The sequence below is a fragment of the Protopterus annectens genome, chromosome 16.part0 (genome assembly GCF_019279795.1).
Source record: "Protopterus annectens isolate FY-2018-M chromosome 16.part0, PAN1.0, whole genome shotgun sequence".
In the NCBI taxonomy this organism is placed as follows: domain Eukaryota; kingdom Metazoa; phylum Chordata; order Ceratodontiformes; family Protopteridae; genus Protopterus; species Protopterus annectens.
The window spans coordinates 852,367,058-852,386,797 of record NC_056750.1 but is presented as its reverse complement, the minus strand read 5'-3'; the positions used below and the strand labels follow the sequence as shown (position 1 = coordinate 852,386,797).

Genomic DNA, 19,740 nt, shown 5'->3' with positions numbered 1-19,740 from the left:
TGGTCTATCTAAACCAAACAAATACTGGGAAAGTGCCCCCGCTAAAGAAGCGCCTTAGGCAATCGCCTAGTTGGCCTATGCCTAAGGCCAGCTATGCATTTGACGCCAAACCACATCTGTCCAATTTATGAATAACAATGTAAACGTGGGAGAGACCTCTTATTGAAGGCGTGACAATCATGCGCGGGCGGGGATTTCGGTTGTCAGTACCATTGGGTAATCGCTACAGAAATCGGTAATCTGTTCTGGTTATGCTCCGCCCCTTTTTGCCATTATAGTCGTTATAGGGCGTGGCAGGCGGTTGCTAGGTGGCGTTTAGTGTGGCAACGGAGGCGGGTCTGGGCTTAGTCACTGGTGATGGTGGCTTTCGGTGGCAGATTGGGTGAGGCCGCGGTTGTCTTCATTTGTCAAAACAGAAGCGCCAGGCATATTAAAAGAGACCGACGAGCTAGAGTAAAGGATTCGTAGAGCTGCTGTTTGTGTCGTTGTTTAGTGGCCGGCGTAGAGTTAAAGCTTGAAGCCGCTTGTCGGACACAAACGCTGCTTTGTTATATAATATATAGTTTGTGCATTATTTTGCCGAGTTGTATCCCTGCTCCCCCCAGGCCTGGCTGTCGCCCCCCACTGGTGCTTGCCTGCACCATGTCTTATGCTTATCTGTTTAAATACATTATTATTGGAGATACAGGTATGATAAACATTTTTATATGGGATGTTGGAAGAACCTTGTAAATAAAGATGTTTTTGTTGCGCAGGTAGTTTAGTTAGACTCGGCAGTTCTGATACATTTCATTTTATCTGTATTTGATGTGTTTTAGTGGGGGTTATTGATAAAGTTAGTGGACCATTGAGCCATAGTTAAAGGTTGGGTGTTGCTTTGGGCTGTGTTGACAACTGGTGAGTGATCTGGGCCTATCTTTTTTTTATTTCTGATCTGTTGTCTGGGCCCGTTTTTAACTTTGTAAGTGTGAAGAGCCACGACACCAGGTTTGTACACCTGATACAACACTGACCATCAGGGAGTTGGATGTGAAGCTTGGGGCACGTTATTGTGTTTTGGAACATACGTGATTATCTCTTGTTTTTCTTTGGAGTAGTGTTTTAGGTAATGTGTATTTTTTTCGTTCAATAGAAAATGGTATTATTTAGCTAAAAATGGAGAGCGTCTTAGGCTTGGCATATATGGAGCTTACGTGGCCTGAGGTGCGGTAATGTGGAGTTTGTTGCTTGGACAGCCGCTTCTGTATTTTGGTGTCCAGGATTTCATTGAGCCTGTAATTTTTAGGACGTTTCCCTTTCTTTGGGTGGGTTGGGTTGATATTGGGCACAGTAATGTCTGGTGCTGCCCTTGTTGTGGGTTAATGTTGGTAAACATTTTTGGTATTCTTTCTAGCGCATATACAGTATGCAGTGCGCTGAATTGTCGGAGACAAAGTCTTTATTTTTGAATGCGTTACAACCTTGGACACAGTTTGCAGTAGGGTGCTACTTACGTGATGTAACTTTGGACTTATTTGCACATTTTCTGTATTAAAATAATATGCTATGAGTGCATATTTTTTGCTACTGTGCGTGATATTCATGTGCATTAAGCAGAGTTTTCAGACTTAAATTTTTATTTAATCTGATTTGACACTCAGTTCAACACTTTTATGCTACACAAATGTTGACGTCCTAGAAGTGCCAGTGGATTGAGTTTTTATGGAATGTGTATCCTCCGTAAGAGAATCCATGGCCTCCAACACCTGTCCTATGTATACAGGCTCAAGTCACTACCACTCAACTCTGTGTCGTACAGATTGATCGGAGGTTCTGTGTCTTGCCTACAAGGCAATGTTAGATTCTGCACTATTAGCGATCCTCCATATCCATAATTCTAACTCCTCGCATAGTACCTGATCGAAAGGCTTAAATCTAATGTGTGACGTTAACAAATCCTGCTGGAGAGACAGGTTTGTCTGCCAAAGGCTGCCCTGTGTCTGGAATAGATTCCACGTACCTGTCAAACAAAGTACATTGCTGACCCTCTTCAAGTGCAACCTTTATCAGTGGGTGGGCAACCACAGCTTTGTCCAAGTGGTTCCACCTGTGTCCCTCATTGACAGGTGCTGATAGAGGTTTCTTTTTAGGGATAAACTCTTGGCTAGGCTTGTAAGTGCCCCAGAGCCACTAGCCTAGTAATTTCCTATTATCCTGTGAATAGCATATATTATACTGGAATGTGTTTTAAGGTTTATCTGTATATTTTCCATTTTGGAGTTTCACAATTTTTGCCCATTTTGATTATTTTTGTTCTAGTCAAATGGTGTTTGTGTACATGCTGCTTTTATCTTGTAAAGCACGCATTTTTTTTTGTAAGTTTAGTTCGTTCACTTGGCCCTTTCTCATTTACAGTGAATTTATTAGTCGACTATACAGAATCTGTGTGTGTGAATGTACTTATGTTTAATGTTAAAGATGGGTTCCCGCCAGAAACCCAAACGTTCACTTACCAGACTTTTGCAAAGCCAAGACAAAAAGGCAGATGACCACACAACACCGACGTCCTGGAACAGACTTTTCACTAAAGGTAAGTAACCCCTTGTCCATCCTGGTGAATTTTGCCCCTTACTCCTGCAGTAGTGCGATGTTGGTATATTTAGTTAAGGGGGTGCACCCCCCCATGGGTAAGCTTGCTTTTCTTCGGTTTGTTTTTGTCTAGGATGGCCAAGCGGTTACTTACCTGGGGTGGTCAGTGTTCCAGGATGTCAGTGTGGTGGTACTGTCTGCCTGTTTGTCAATATGTTATGAATTTGTCTGGAGGAAAGTAGAGTTACCAGAAGGTAACTCTGCTTAAATGTTAGAATGGGACAAAAATTACTCCATTGTTATTGATTGTTAAAATACATGTCAGAAACTGAGAATCCAAACCTGAAAGGAACAGTGGGCAGGAGAAAGAAAACACAGCTGTATAATTTGTATGCAGAGCTCTTTTTCTTATCTGGGGACTGAAGAGTAGTTATGCTAGAAATTTTCAACTCTTCCTTATGTTGTAGACAAACTTGAGGGCTGTGTATCTCGTATTGTCCTAAATTTCTGACATGTTAAAATAAAATAGTAAAGATCTGAATCACAAATGGAGAACAAAATGAGAATTATCTGCCGTTGTGTAGTTTGCAAGTATACAAGTTAAATATTAAACTATAGTCAAATAAATAAGCTTTTTATCTACTTAATTTCATCTGTCCATATTGTAAGTAGCAGTTCAGTGGAGGCTGAACTTGTTAGTCTTGTCACCTTCCTTTGTGCTGTAAAAACTGGGGGGGGGGTGTCAACTAATGATGACTTTTTTTTGATAATTTAAACTAAGACTCATGCAATGGTGAATACTGCTGCTTAAGCTATTATTGCCTGTTGAGGTACTGCAGTCTTCATATTATCCTGCACAAAATAAGAAATTCAGGAAAACTTCTTGCATGCTAATGCACTTGTTTAATGATAGAAAAAAGTCTATTTGACTATATGTAGTGATGTAAATTGATTCTAAGATTTTCATTGAAGTAATACATTGTCTGTCTGTAATCTGTACTTAGACATGGCTAATCAATACTAACAATGTAATGGGTCTTGATTTTTCATTTTTTGTTACTTAAATTATATTGCCTGCACCTTTTATTCTTTGTCGCATGGAGTTTTGTACAAGTATCCTGCCTTCCTAGAGCAGTTTCATTGTAGTGGTGTGTGTGAATTTTTCCAGCACCACCAGTAAATGGCGTTAACAGTGAACTTAGTCATTGCTGTGATTTGCCAAAAGTGTATGAGCGAGGTAGTGGGGAGGTTAGTTTGCTGTAGTGTGAGTAGTATTTTCAGCAGTGGAATACTGAACATGAGAGGGGAGATAGTTTTCATCACTGCGTTTATAGTTATGTAACCATGGAGCTAGTGTATTTAGTTAAGGAGGTGTGGGACAAGCTCCCACACTTATTACTTTTAAATGGCTGTTTCTGTTACAAATCTTTAGATGTTTTTGATGTAGGAGATTGCAGTGTTCGGTCTGCTGACTTTGTATCATGGATCCATGTACTGCATTAATTATCTCTGGAGTGTATCTACTTTGAAGTATAGCCTGAGAAACGCTTATAGCATAATCAACTTTTTCTTGAATTTGTAGCCGTTTTACTTCAACTGAATGGGGACAATAACAAGTATGTCTGATTGCCTTTGGGGAGTGTAATGGGGATATGTTGGGCGAATATTGTGTCACAGCCCTTGTGGAGACTGAGGGAGTCAGTCGTAAGTAATGGCAAGAGCATGAAAATTCATGGTTATCCATGACTGTGGGGACATCTCTGGAAGCATTGTTTTTGCACGATAGTTGATCGTAATCCTATGTGATGTAGTCCACTTGTGTAGTTAAGTGTACACTGTGAAGATTATGAATGAAAGATGTTAAACATAACATTTGTTCAATAACTTTCCCGAGAAGCCACATCTTGGCACCTGGTAAAGGTACAGCTACATTGTCATAATAAAGTATATTTCCTCTTCATTTTATATGACCGTTGCAGTTCATGTGTAGTATTTATATTTTAAATAACTTTATTAGATGTAACAGTGTTAAATGCTTTACTGTGAAAGATAAAAGTTACTGCCTCCTACAAAGTCGTGGGCTCTAAAACCCGGTCACCTGGATGGCAAAGAATAGGTGGAATTTTGCAGTGCACGATTGTGTGTTTCACAGCAGAGGATATGAGGACATGCCAAGGTGAGTGTTTGCTTAGGTTCTGAGCACCTGTGATTTAGACACTGTGACAAAGGCAGTTGCTGCATATTTAAGTGGGTGGGAAAATGAGTAACTCATCAACAAACAAGTAAAGGTAACACTCTTTTATCTTGAGATGGCATTGCATTCTGACATCCTGACATGGTTTATACTACTTAACCCCCCCCCCCCCCAGCTTACTGTAGTCTGATGACCCTGGTATCTCTGCTCTCCCAGTTGTGGGGACATTGAAGAGACCCTTCTGGAGACTGGATATGTGTGGGGTGTATGTCACTTTATGGGGACTCTAGTTTACTTCTCTTCTCAAAGGCTGTACGTAGTGTTTGTTTTATAAACCGTTTCCCAAACCTAGAGTACTGATTTGAAGTAGGTTGGTCTTCAGTTTAGGATACTGTGGTGGTAATCTCTGGGATACATAACTCTCCAGCAGGTCCCATTTATATCGCAGGCAAGGTTTAAGACTTCTGAATGGGTAATTCTGGTGGTGTTTGTTTTGTGGATATGCAGAAGGGTCATCATGGGGTCTGACATTGCTCTGTATGCCAGGCATAGATCTCCCATCAAAAGCCTGTAGGAGATGGAATCTATGAACTCAGAGTATTGCGTTGTTACCAAAGGATTTTTTAGAATGTACACCCATTATTTCTGTCTTGTCTGCTGTAGAGGATGTGTGTCTTGCTGCCTGCAAGTTTCCTGTTGGCTAGCTCTCCCTAGTAAGTCAGGGTATAAAAAGCCTCTCAGTATTTTTTGTAAATCTTTATTCTAAAATCTGACCCAGCAGCTGTAGCCTTAATTGATTCCACTGATGCTACACACTTAACTAATAAGGATGGGTATAGGGAAAAAGTGTCAGGCTGTTGTGTTTGATGTGACACATTGCTCTGTTGCACATGTCACAATTCATTATTTACGTTGTGTATATATGATTCTGATAATTCTAGGGCTTTGGCCACTGGTAATGTTTTAAGGAGGTTTGGTCTGGCTGCATTTTCAGAACCTTCCAGATGTTGTAAAAATGAGTTTTTAAATTCTTTATTGGATAGAGTTTGTGTTTCACCCCTGTGGGATAGGTTCCTGACCCAGAGACTCCCCATACTCTAGAATAGACTGCCCATACATATCAGGCAGAGCGCTTCTTTGGCCCTCTTCAAAAGGAAACTTGATTGGATGGGAGATAGGAAGGGGATCATGTCAGTCGCCCTGCTAGACAGGGGCCTGGAGAAGTAAATATTGTGGAAAGAAATATCCAGGGAATTGTTATGGCTAGGCTTGCATAGGCCCTAGGGCCGATAGCCTAGTACCAACCTATGGATGTGATTAAAAAGTGTGATGAGAGGTACAAGGTGATAAAGGAATCTCTTAAGATTTTTCAGCCCTCCTTTTCCAAATTGGTCCAAGGGATTTTCTTTATCCAGTTTTGGCAAAAATGGAATAAACCACCTCAACAGAATTTAAGTAAGCAGATGTTTAAGACGAAATGGCAAGGGGGTTTCAAAAAGTTTTCAATACTGTGAAGTAAGCCCATATACGTACATAAATAATATACATACGTGTATATATGTGCATATAATATAATATAAATATGTATGCACACACACATAGTGCAGCGGTTAGCATTGTTGCTTCACAGCAATCTGTTCTCAGATTTGATTACTGACTAGGGTGCCTTCTGTGTGTAGTCTGCATGTCCTTCTTGCATTCATGTGGGTTTTCTCCCACATTCCAAAGAGTAGGTGGATTGGACACTTTACATTGGTCATAGGTGAGTGTGTGTGTGTGTCTGTGTGAGTGAGTGGTATGAATGAACTACCTCAACAGGGCTAGCCACCTGGCGGTGTAAACCTTGGCTCGAGATGACTGTCGTTGCTGAATTAACACCCCAACTCCATGTACAAAATGGGGGAAAAGGGGATGAGAATGGATGGAGGTTTATGTATATATGCACGCGCACACACATAAATGTGTGTGTACATGTGTGAGATATATATATCTCTCTATCTATGTGTGTGTGTATGGGTCTAATTTGTTTCACTGAATTTCATTTCACACCGAACACTTCGCTGAAAACTCAATTTACTGAATCACCTTTCACTGAACTTCTGTTAGTATACATGACACTGTGTAGAGTACTGTAAAGCAAGTAAAGGGTATATGCCCTTTTCCCCACTGTAGTGTGATCCTGGAGTTGAGGGGGGGTGTGGGGCACTTAGTTTGAGTACATATTGTCTTCTGGAGAGAGTTGGTCATTGGTGTTGCAGGTATGCAAGTCTGTTTAAAATGTATTGTTTTGAAGTTTTGGTAAAATACAATATAAAACAAGGTGGGGGGGCTGTGCCCCCCACACCCCATAACCAATACCAACACCAGGATCACACTACAGTGGGGAAAAGGGCATGTAACTTTTACGTGACTTACAGTACTCTACACAGTGCCATATACATACTAAGTTCAGCTCAGTGAAATGAGTTTTCAATAATTTGTGTTTTCAGCAATGTGATCGGGGTGAAAGAGATTCAACAAAACAAAGTAGACACACCATACATAAATGTGTCTTTTTATATTCTATAAAAAATGGATTTTTTCAAAAATGCACTTTCGTTTAAAAACCAACATAAAACTTAAACCAAAAAAAAAACCACACTAAACACAATTTATGCAGGGGGGGGGGCTATGCCCCCTCTTTTAATATTTTCACTCTGAGATCGCACTACAGTGGGGAAAATGGAATATTCCCTTACCCCACTGTACCATGATCTCAGCACTAGTTTGCATAGTTGTATATCAACACTACAGCGATGTACAACTAACGTTACGTGCAAACTGCATGTTTTTGTTTTCTGTTTTTCTATTTGTTTTTACATGAAAGCACATTTTTGAGAAATTGCACTTTTGCGATAGGTTGTGAATTTACATTTCAATGAAACGTAAATTTGCTGGATCAAATGGGAAATATATATATAGTGTGTGTGTATAGGTTCATAGGTTTATACTAGGCTATCTGCCCTAAGGCATTTATAAGCCTAGCCCAAATTATTGTGGCTTATGCCACCCCTTATATGAAAAAATACTGTGCCCATTAGTTTGTTGTGCCTCTGTCCAGCAGTGACCCAGAGATGATTCCCGGGGTAAACCTACGATCTCCCATCCACAGGTCTAGATTTCTCTTGAACAGAGTCAGCGAGGTGCTCTGCCTCACATGGACCGGGATTTTATTCCACAGCATAGGGAGTCTCTGAGTGATAAATCTATCCCTCCAGCACGTCCTATTTATATCCGTGCTAAGGTTTAAGTCGCTTGCTCTAGTGGTTTTGGTGGATTTGGATTTTTGAGGTGGAGCATGTCCATTAATTCCGGGTTGGACATGGCCTTGTATGTCAGGCACATGTCACCTCTGAGCAGGCGGTATGCGACTGAATAGAGCTGGAGTTTCTTCAATCTGGCAGAATATGACAGATTTTGGAGTCCCTTTATCCTTTTGGTGAGGAACTTTTGGGGTCTCTCCAATTGCTGCAGATGTCTGGTGAGATACATCCCGAATGGGGCATTGTACTCGATCATTGGTCTGATAAGTGAAGAGTACAGGGGAACAATGACCTCACTAGATCTGGATGTGAATCCCTTCATGATCAGGTGGGCAATGTAGAAGGTCTTTCTAACCACTTTAGCAATGTGAGTGTCAAAAGAAAGGCCACTGTCAACCTGGGTCCCCAGGTCCCTGATAACCTCTTCTGTGCTTAGTGGATTGCCACCTATATGGTAGCTTGGGGTTACCTTGTTTTTCCCGAAGGGTATGACTATACATTTTTGGCGTTTAACTTCAGGCCATGGCTCTGGCACCAGCTATCTGTTTCCGTGAGTCCCTTCTGAAGGATATCCGTGTCCGATGCACTTTCCACTATGGCCCAGTTTGCAGTCATCTGCAAACTTTGTCAGCCAAAGTCCTCCCATGTTGGCCTGTACTTCTGAGAAGTAGATGCCAAACAATAGGGGCCAAGGACTGAGCCCTGTGGGACACCACTTGTGACCGGCTTGGAGTCTGACACAGCGCCAGCAACTCTAACCCTGTGGGTTCTGTCCTTAAGCCAGTTTGCAACCCATCTTGTGACATATGGGTTTACATTTAAGCTGGTAAGTTTTTCTACAATACCCGAGTGGGGTATTGTGTCGAAAGCCTTTGCAAGGTCAAGGTAGGCTGTATGGACTGCCTTTCCCTCATCAATGGCCTTGGTGACTATTTCGAAGAAGTCGACCAAGTTCAAAAGGCATGATCTTCCCTTGACAAAGCCAAACTGGGTCGGGTCCAATGTCTGCAAGTCCCCTATATCTTTGTTTATGAGCTCCATTATGATCCTCTCCATAGCTTTGCAGACTAGACTTGTTAAGCTTATGGGGCGGTAATTACCAGGGTCCGTGAGGTGCCACCTTTGTGGAGTGGGACCACAGTTGCCGTCACGCCACTCCTTGGGCACGTATCCTGTGGTAAGGCTGAGATTAAACAGCTGCCTTATGTGCGGGTTTAATTCCTCATTTAGCTCGTGTAGCACACAGCCGGGACACCATCCGGTCCCATTGATGCTGTGTTTTTAGCTTTAGAGAGAGCAGCTTTCACCTGCGCATTTGAGATGTCCGGGAGGCTACACTCGGCTGGGATAGTTATCTCTCCTTTAGGGGAGAGGGGTGAAGTTTGCACTGAACCTGTCTGCCAGTATGTTGGCAATGTCTGTGGGTTCAGTGATTTTTGTATCATTTTGGACTAATTCTGAGCATATCTGTGAGTTTCCACCCAGGTTCCTAACATAGCTGAAAAAGGCCTTATGATTGTCCTTTGAATCCATGGCAATTTTTCTCTCAAAATTGGCCTTAGTTGATTTTATGAGTGCTCGTATTTTTTACTAATAATGATCAGGGTGACTTCCCTTTTATGGATTTTGTTCTATCATGTAATAGCTTTCTCCTCTTATTGTAAAGTTTGTTAATGGCTGGGGTCCACCAGACTGGACGTTTGCCCTTTGTGGAAAGAGTCTTGGTTTTATTTGGGATTGCCTGATCCATGCAGTCCTGGAGGTGTTCATAGAAGGCATTTGTAAGGGCTTCCAGCTTGGGTTGTGGTTTCCTCTGACTCAGGGGCCTTGAAGGATACCACACCAGTCTTGAGTAGTGTGAAGTTTGCTTTAGAGAAGTTCTTCACTATGGTCTTTATTGTTTGGGGTGGGGCGGGATGTGGATTTCCAGTGAGATTAGTTTATGATCAGATCTCACCAATGAGGGATATACTTCGGTGTGGAGCATTTTGTCCCCATGTTTGTGACAATGAGATCTAGTATATTTTCTCCTCTCGTGGGAACAGTGACTAGCTGTTCCATGGCATTTGAATTTATGAACTCCAGGAACCGTTGGGCTAGAAAGTTAGGGCTTGAGTAATGTTCCCAGTCTATATTCGGGTAGTTGAAGTCACCCAATATGATGGTGTTTGGAGATACATTTATACCCTCCAGTGTCTTCAGGAAGGCTGTGTGGGGTTCCTGAGTTTGAGAGGGTGGCCTGTAGCATGCTACAATTTGTAGAGCAGTTTTGCCTATTGTTAGTTGCACCTGGATGGTTTCCGAAGCTTCATGCGTTGCCACCAACCTGGAGGTGTGAGTATCCTTTATGAATATGGATACACCCCCTCCTTTTGTGGAGTGGTCCGGGTTTTGGGGCGGGCATGATATGAGGTAAAACCTAATAGTGCCGGGGTGCTCTCAGGAGCCTTGAACCAGGTTTCAGTTACAGCACAGACATCGATGTTCTCCATACTGAGAAGGGCCTCGAGTGCGTGCATTTTGAGATTTAGACTTCTGGCATTGAGCAGCATTACCCTCAATTTCTTCCCATTTTTGTTTTCTAGGGTGGTAGGTTTAGAATTTGAGCCTTGCCTAAAAAAGGCACAATATATGTACAATATATATATGTGTGTGTGTGTGTGTGTGTGTGTGTGTATATATATATATATATATATATATATATATATATATATATATATATATATATATGTGTGTATATATATATGTATATGTGTGTGTGTGTGTGTGTGTGTGTGTATATATATATATATATATATATATATATATATATATATATATATATATACACACACACACTATGTATGAATGCATATTTTGTTAGAGATTGATTTTAACATCAATATTGTTATCACTTGTGACGTCTACAAACCTACATTTATATAAAAGTGCTGAAACCATATTAACAAGTTCACATTTTAATTATATCTTGTACTCCAAACAATGTAACATAATTAACTTATTTCCTGTGTTAAACCCCATTACTCCAAAATTGTTTTTGAATGTATTCTCACAATATCCATTTTTAACGTAATTTATGCCTGCTCTCTCCTAAAGATCCCACTTCATGTTCTTTAATCTCCATTATAATATTCACTGCTTCAAGTATAGCTGGTTTAGATCTTGATTTCTATTTTCTGGAAATAGCTTTTTTGGTAGCCACCAGAATTAAACTCAAGGGCTTACATTGTCTAGGCAGTTAAGCTTCTGTATCTCAGTTAAAATAAATAAATAAATAAATTCCTTGCTTACACTCATTTTGCCTGCCCCAGTATTCCTGACTTAGTGCTCTGTAGAAAAATTTTAAAGTTCAGTAGACTTGAAATGTGTGTTCCCATCTGACTTTCTTCCCAATCGAACCTCCAAAATTTGCTGTATTCTTGAAGAAAGATTCTTAGGAGTCTGCTCGAGGTATAAAAACATCTGTGCAAGCATTTCCAGGCAAAAAATCCTAAATCCTCTCGAGTTTGGTGCATATGTGGGAGTTGTATATATTTTCTCTCCCTGTTTTTTGGGAAGAGAGAATAAATGTGCAATTCAGTTTTTCTGACCTATAATTATCATGCAGAATTGTCTGTCTAATTATCCTCAACAGCAGATTCTGTTCTAGATTCTTTTAAAAACTCAACCAGTGCAGGTAATTTATTTAAAATTCCCGTATCCCTTTCTCTTGGTCCCCGATAGGGAGGTAGTCATTAACCTGCCATCTGAATGTCTTCTTGGTCTCTTCCCATTCCATTACCTTTTCCTTTTGCAATCATTTGCTACTAGTGCCTTGGCTCCTTTGCCAGCTTTCTCCAATAACTTCCAGCCCGTCTTGTCCAATTCTCTGCATCCCTATTGGAAGAATCACCTTTTCCATTCCTGTGTTGGCTTAGTTGTTAGAATAGTTTTTGCTACTTTAAGAGTATAATATTCTGTATGACTGTTGTTCAAACAAGGATCTGCATCCAAAATCCCATCCTTTCCTTAGTACTTGCATCCCCCCATTCTGTCCTCATCCCTTTCCACTTAGAATTGTAGCTTTCTGCTTGTGTTATGCATGAGTCTTAACTCTATAGAGGTAGTATCCCCTTTAAATGAGATCATCCCGCATCTTTGTATTGGCAGTATCAGCTTATCCCACTTGATTCTTGGCATCTTCCCCTCCCAGATTCCTTCAACTCCTATTTATCCACAACTTCACGGATTGTTAATATGCCTCACCTGTGTATAAAACTGGAGACTAAAATTTTTGTTGCTTGTGTCTTGCTGTCTATACCCATAGTCAAGTGCTTACAGTTTTCAATAGTTTTATCTTTTGTTTAGTCTTTCCACATATCCTTAGTAGTCATTTAATCCAACGTCTTAAGTACTTTTATCATGTCCTCATAAATCTGGGATTTACTGAGACAATTCATGGGTGGGTACACAGTTTACACATATAGTCCTTGTTTTATTTTCATTAATTGCATTTCCTGAAAAGAACAGGACTTATTTCAGATTATACCATGACCCCCCCCCCGAAACGTGCACGCTGATTGGCCAGCGTGCCCGTTGTAAATCGAGTTATACTAATGGAAAAAGGTCCGGTCCCCCGGACTTTTTTCCCTTAGTATAACTCGTTTTTAAAAAACACTGTCTCGCTATGTTAAATGGGTTTAACATAGCGAGACAGCTTTAAAATAAGCAACGGAGATCTCCGTTGCTTATTTTAAAGCTGTCTCGCTATGTTAAACCCATTTAACATAGTGAGACAGTGTTTAAAAGCAACGGAGAAAGCAAGATCTCCGTTGCTTTTTCTTGTGTCGCTATGTTAAATGAGTTTAACATAGCGAGACAGTTTTAAAATAAGCAACGGAGATGTCCGTTGCTTATTTTAAACTGTCTCGCTATGTTAAACTCATTTAACATAGCGAGACTAAAAGCAACGGAGATCTTGATTTCTCCGTTAATTGCCAACTCTGATGTACTGCGCAGGCGCAGTACATCAGAACTGCCGCGGATGCCAGACATCTGCGGAAGGGCAGTAAACAGGCATTATACTATGCCATTATTTAAGAAAAGTAACAGTTTCTTTTCTTAAATAATGTCATGGTATAATAGCAATAACCCACTTCTGGGTGTGGGTAATGCTAAATTTACCACGGTTGGCTTTGTTTGGTCCTCGGGCTTGCCTCGGGACCAAACCACGCCAACCGTGGGTAAATTTAGCATTACCCACACCCAGGCGTGGGTTATTGCTATAATATTTCACAACACTGAGATCTGCTGTTGTGATTCCATCAGTTAGAAGATAGCATTTGCAAATAAAGCCAACTTTTCTTGAACACCATACATACCAATTACATCCTTGAATTTCTGAATCCCTTATTTTCTTTGCCAGTGGTTCTAAATACAGTGCAAGTAACCAAGGGGAAAGAGGACTCCCTAGGTCCTTTGTTCAGAGACAACTTGGAGTTGGAGATGAACATCCCACTTTATTTTGCCTCTGATCTCTTGTATATCATAACGGAAGTGCAAATGCTGCTGTTGTCCAGCTCATGAAATCCCAGTTGCAAGACTCGCCACTAATAGTAATTTCTTGCATTCTGCTTCCATCTGGATGATTCTCCTGTTAATGTTGTCAATTTTTTGTCTGCCTTCCACAAAACCACGTTGATCGACATCTGCCAATTTTGGTATCACCTTTGCCTTTCTTTTAGCTGTTGTAGGCAACACTTTTGTAGTCATAGTTTAAAATTGAAATGGGCATATATGAAGCTGTATCAGATGGGCCTTCACCATCTTTAGTTATTACAACCTCCACAGTTTTTTTTTTAGGATGTTGGTGCCACCTCTTTTAAAATACTGTTAAACAAAACACTCCACATCTTTATCACTTTCTTCTCCTAGCTACCACACTTTCACTGGAATGCCATCTATTCCTGGGGACTTTCCTGTAGATTGGTTATACATAACAGTTTTTATCTCCTCTTCTCCTGTTTTAACTGTTGGTTGTTGCGCTTCCTCTACCTCTAACCTTGGAATGTTTGTGTTATGTAAATATTTTCGTTTGTGCTTATTCCTGATGTTTCCTCTTATTTGGACAACATTTCATAACATTTCCAAATTTATCTCTAATACTTCTGCAGGATCTCTTGTCATAGGCTCCATAAGTTTGGCAACAGCCCTTTATATTTTTCTGTTACCAAAGTTATGCCAAAAGTTTTTGTGTTCTGGAGTTTCCAAAAAAGAGGTGCTTAACGGCAGTCTTTGTAGACTCATGCATATTATCCGAGTACTCCCTTATTTTTCTTTAGAACTCTGCAATTTTACCTTTTCTTGCTCTGTGAGATTCTGCTTACCCTTTGTCAGCCCCTCTAAATGTCTTGTTCTTCACCAGATCTATGTCTCTCTCTGTCTCTGCCCCCCCCCCCCTCATTTCTGTCTTATTTTTAAACTCCACTTTCATTTTATCCCATTCACTGGCTTTAACATCTAGAGTACTTTCCATCTTCCCTAATAATTCCCAGATAATTTCTATTACCCATTCCTTCAGTTCCATTCTTTTTAACAGGTAGGCTGGGGAAAGCAAATGTCTATTTACTTCATCAGTGAAATATTATTTCATACTAGATATTTTCATGATTTTTTTCAGAAATCTACCCTATTGTTATATTTGCCACTAGGCCCCCCCAGATAAACCATCATTGCTGGAAAATCAAATTCCAGTCCTCGCCCATAAGTAGTAATCCCTACTGAAAGTTTAATTCTCCCTCAAAATGTTTTCGCTCCATAAACAACAGTTGTAGTTAGAATATAGTTACATGCCAGCATAATTCTCATCTGTGGCCTGTAGTTCCTTACTACAACTTAGTCACTCATGGGAGTTCTTCTTGTAGTTAAGTATTTCTCTTTTCTTTTGTCTTTGATATTCGGCAGAATATCCATCCTGAAATCCGTCCATTATCAAGTTTTTTTTTAAGTTTCTTGTAAACTAATTTTATAAACTATTGTTTAATATATTTATTAGTATGATGTAATGTTTCTTATTAATTTTTGTAGTTTGAGTGGTGTTTTGAAAATAATTATCTCTGAAGTCCTTCCTCCTCCCCCAGTAGTCTTTTTTGTTAGATTTTAAGGATCCAAGCAAAAATCCATGAATGCAGCAGCACAGCTTCAGCTGGATAAAACTTTAATATTGACAAAAAACACAGAGAAAAAAAAACAAAGTAGGTCAGTAAGCTCTTTCACATGGATCCACCATGCTTCCTCACTGTCATGACATCCCCCACATTGATCATCTATTTAAAGTAGAAGCCTTCTACAGGTTCTGCTGATTTGTCATGGCAACAACAATTAATGTCCACATCCTTCACTTGCAGCCCAAGTAGAAAGCTGAATACTTAAAACATTCTAAATATACAGTCACACTATAAAACACTTGGTGTATGACTTAATACTATTTGAAATATGCAGTGTATATTAATATATATATATATATATATATATATATATTTCCTTTTAATAAATCAACAAAAAATGTTTGTGTATCAACTTACTATCTTTGAGAAAAGGTTTCAGACTAATAAAATCATTTAACCCAAAACTTTTATGGGCTTGTAGCCATACTATCCATTTTTGTTCAGCTTTTTCGGTAGTATTCTTTCTCTCATCCTTGTATCTGGATGTGTAACTTGCATCACAGTAAACTGAAACATGTTTCTTTCCTGCCTGTTCTCTTTGTGTATAGTACAATTGTTCTCAATTAATCTTTAAACTGCTGATTAGTTTTTCCTACATAAAATTTGGGGCATTGTGTTCAACGGGCCAGATAAACAATATTACTTGTACTACAAGTGGCAGAACATGAGTCGAAATTCTCTCAATGTTTTGGGATGAACAAAAACTTGATTTACATGTATATAGCTGCAATAATTACACCAACTGCAACTATATGTACCTGTTCTACCCTGCCTAACACTTCCATTGGTGTTCCTGTTTTGTCACATAGATGTCTCTTAAGTGCTCGCATATTCTTGTATGTAACTGTAGGTTTTTCACCTACCACATCTTTCACCTTCTCATTAATAGTCAAAATATGCCAATTTCTGTATAAAATATCCATAATTGCTTTATTGTCTGAACTGTAGGGAATACATAGTCTGCATTTGTTATAATCAAAATGTCCCTTATTTTTCTTTCTCTGGATGGATCCATGTGCAAAATATGGTTGTCCAATTCTCTGCCTTTGTTCTTTAACACTCTCAATGGTTTCATGACATAAACCTATACTGTACCCTCTGTGTGTGAATAAAGCCTGCATCTTGTTCTTGTTTATTATAAATAGTATCATCATTAGTTAAGGATGCAGTTCCCTGTAAATACTTGAAGGTCAGATTCTGAACCTCTCCATATGAAAAAATATCCACAAAATGGTAATAACTCTGAACATATCTAGCATACTGTTCATTTGTATGTGCCAAGGTTTCCTTCCAGTGTGCCATCACTGTTAGTGTAAGTGTTGGCACACTGAGTACCCATAGCTACCTCAGCGTTTTGATGATAAACAACTCCATCATGCATAAAAATAATATTTAACAGAACTAACTCCATCAACATACACTGTGTGTTGATGTCATTCCTACTAAAACTACTAGTTGCACACAATGGCCCGAGTTTTATGTAGGGAAAACTAATCCGCAGTTGAAGGTTAGAATTGGAGAACACTTTGTACTGTACATGAATATATACAAAAAAATGCACTGGCCAAACGCACCTTACAGGCAGGAATGAAACCTATGTTTCAGTTTACTGTGATGTGCCAATCAGAACACACTGATATACATGTCACGAATTATAAAGAGCTATTAAAATGGAATTAAATTAAAAAGACAGTAGCAATACATGAAATTTCCCAGAAATTCTTTTGATAAAATCATTAAATTACTATAGTAATATCATATTGTTAATTGTTTAAAAGCATTCTGCTGTTTTTTGCACACTGGGTATGGTAGCCCAGGAGATGACTCATCTGTTCGACTTTGAGCGCCTCATGCATTCTAAAATTTTTTTCCATAAATTGTTGAATTCCTGCCTTCCCTTAAACAAGATTCATTCTCTTCCTGAATATTGCATTTCTAGTAATTGTATTTTTGGTAGCTGCAAGATTTTAAACATAAGGCCTTACTATATTTGGGTAATTAAGATTCTATGTCAGAGCTCAAAAAATTAATTTCATAGGTTTCAGCCATTTGCTTACCTATGTACTCTGTAGGGAATTCTTAAAAATATGCCAACTCATTATACTTGCAAAACATATGCTCCCAGTTGCCCTCCCCCCCCCCCCCCATTGCACCTGAACATTTGCTGTCTACCTGAAGAATTCTTTTGAAGTTTGCTAGGGGTATAGTCATACCCATGCGTACAATTCCAAGCAAAGATCTTGAGCTTTCTGGACATAGTTGTCTTCTTGGGAGGCATACATATGTCCTCCCATTATTCTCTTGTAAATTATTTTTCCATTATCTCTTCCTAGTCTTTTCCGATTCCTGTAGTTAATCTTTTTAACAGCAGAAATTGTTCTAGATTAAACTAAAAACTCTTCCAGATCAGGTCTGTCATTCAATATTCTCCTCGCTTTTTCCATGCCTGTACTCTAATATCGATTCCTGCGTCTAGCCTGAAGTCCGTTTGTCTTTGTGGCCTCATTCCATTGTATTCCCTTTCCCTGTCTAGTGATTTACTCTCACTACCTTGGTTCCTTTGCTGGTTTGCAATCCGTTTGTCTTTGTGGCCTCATTCCATTGTATTCCCTTTCCCTGTCTAGTGATTTACTCTCACTACCTTGGTTCCTTTGCTGGTTTGCAGTCCGTTTGTCTTTGTGGCCTCATTCCATTGTATTCCCTTTCCCTGTCTAGTGATTTACTCTCACTACCTTGGTTCCTTTGCTGGTTTGCAATCCGTTTGTCTTTGTGGCCTCATTCCATTGTATTCCCTTTCCTGTCTAGTGATTTACTCTCACTACCTTGGTTCCTTTGCTGGTTTGCAATCCGTTTGTCTTTGTGGCCTCATTCCATTGTATTCCCTTTCCCTGTCTAGTGATTTACTCTCACTACCTTGGTTCCTTTGCTGGTTTGCAATCCGTTTGTCTTTGTGGCCTCATTCCATTGTATTCCCTTTCCCTGTCTAGTGATTTACTCTCACTACCTTGGTTCCTTTGCTGGTTTGCAATCCGTTTGTCTTTGTGGCCTCATTCCATTGTATTCCCTTTCCCTGTCTAGTGATTTACTCTCACTACCTTGGTTCCTTTGCTGTTTTTTATAGTAAATTCTGGCTTGGTCTTAGTTTCTGTACCCTTCCTTGCCATCATCCCTGTTGGCAAAGTCTCCTTTTTCCATTCTCATGTTGGCTTAGTTCATAGAATACTTTCTGCTGTTTTAGGAATATAATCTGTATGGTGGTGGTTCTTAAGAACCTGCATCCAAAATCCCAAGCTCTTATTTCTTGAACCCCCGCCCCCCTTCATCATAGTCACTTTCCAATTTGAATTATAACAGTCTGCTTATGCTACGAACATGAGACTTACTTAAGTTGCTCTATAAAATATCCCTTCAAATCGGGTAATCCCTAAACCGCCATGTTCTTTTGGAAGGATTGCCTTATCCCACTTAACTCGCGCCCTCTTCCTCTCCCAGATAAGTTCCTTCAACCCTTAATTTGCTGTCCATAACTTTAAAGAGGAACCCTCCCACTTCATTGCCCTTGTCAAAACCAAGCTTACATTCTCGGATGCATTCTCTGTATCAAGACTCGACAGCAGCAGCATTCATTTCTTGCGTTCTGCTTCCCTCAGGATCAGTATTGTTGCATTTAATGTTGTCCAATGTTTGTCCCCCTCCATAAAACCACACTGATCCATTTCTATCAATTTTGGCAACACCTTTGCCATTCATGTAGCTGGTAAAGACATAATGTTTCTCCTCCTTTTAAAATGCTATTATAAAAATCTTCGTGTTTTATCACTTTTTCCCCTTCTAACTTCCACAGGAATATACCATCTGTTTGTCAGCTGTAGTTTCCCTGCTATAAACCAGAAATCCTAACCTGTAGTTAGCTAGTAGTAAGCTTCTTATTGCAGTCCAACCCAGTACAATGTCTATGATGACATGATTGCTGCATTTTAACTAGAAATTGTATGACACGCAGGTGCAGAGATTCTTGGATTTTGTAGACCCACACCACACCATGGACTCTGTCATTAATACACTGACCAGGGGTGCAAAGATACTGGATCTGACCCTCACTAGTACAGGAGAATGTTGCCCCCCCCCCCCCAAGTATAACTTTCTCATTTTGGGGGGAAAAATAAAACCTGGCACACCAGCTAACTGTGGAATGTTCAGGAACTTCTGTAAGGCTAAATTTCTACTATTGTATGATAACCTTGCAAAATTTCAAGCCCTCCTATGAACATGCTGCCTACATAGAACTGTTCAGAAAACTCCTGTGCAACCATGTTGTAGCTGCATAGTCACTTCTACCTACCAGGAGTAATTCAGAACTAACTTGAAAAACACGCCCCCCCCCCTTGTGGAATCACGGCATCAATGGGATGTAGAATAGGAGGAGGAAAAACATGACAAAAATTAGGTGTAGCACCAAGCAATGTTAAAA

The 19,740-nt window shown here is 39.8% G+C and overlaps 1 protein-coding gene across 1 annotated transcript in view; it reads left to right on the top strand.

The window, feature by feature from the left end:
• Nucleotides 1-317: 317 nt before the first annotated feature.
• Nucleotides 318-19,740, top strand: part of RAB2B (RAB2B, member RAS oncogene family) — a 1,018,409-nt gene continuing 998,986 nt past the window's right edge. The window contains exon 1 of the mRNA XM_044058254.1: nucleotides 318-688. Coding sequence (XP_043914189.1) covers nucleotides 643-688 — 46 coding nt within the window. The 5' untranslated portion in view covers nucleotides 318-642. The remainder of the gene's footprint in view (nucleotides 689-19,740) is intronic.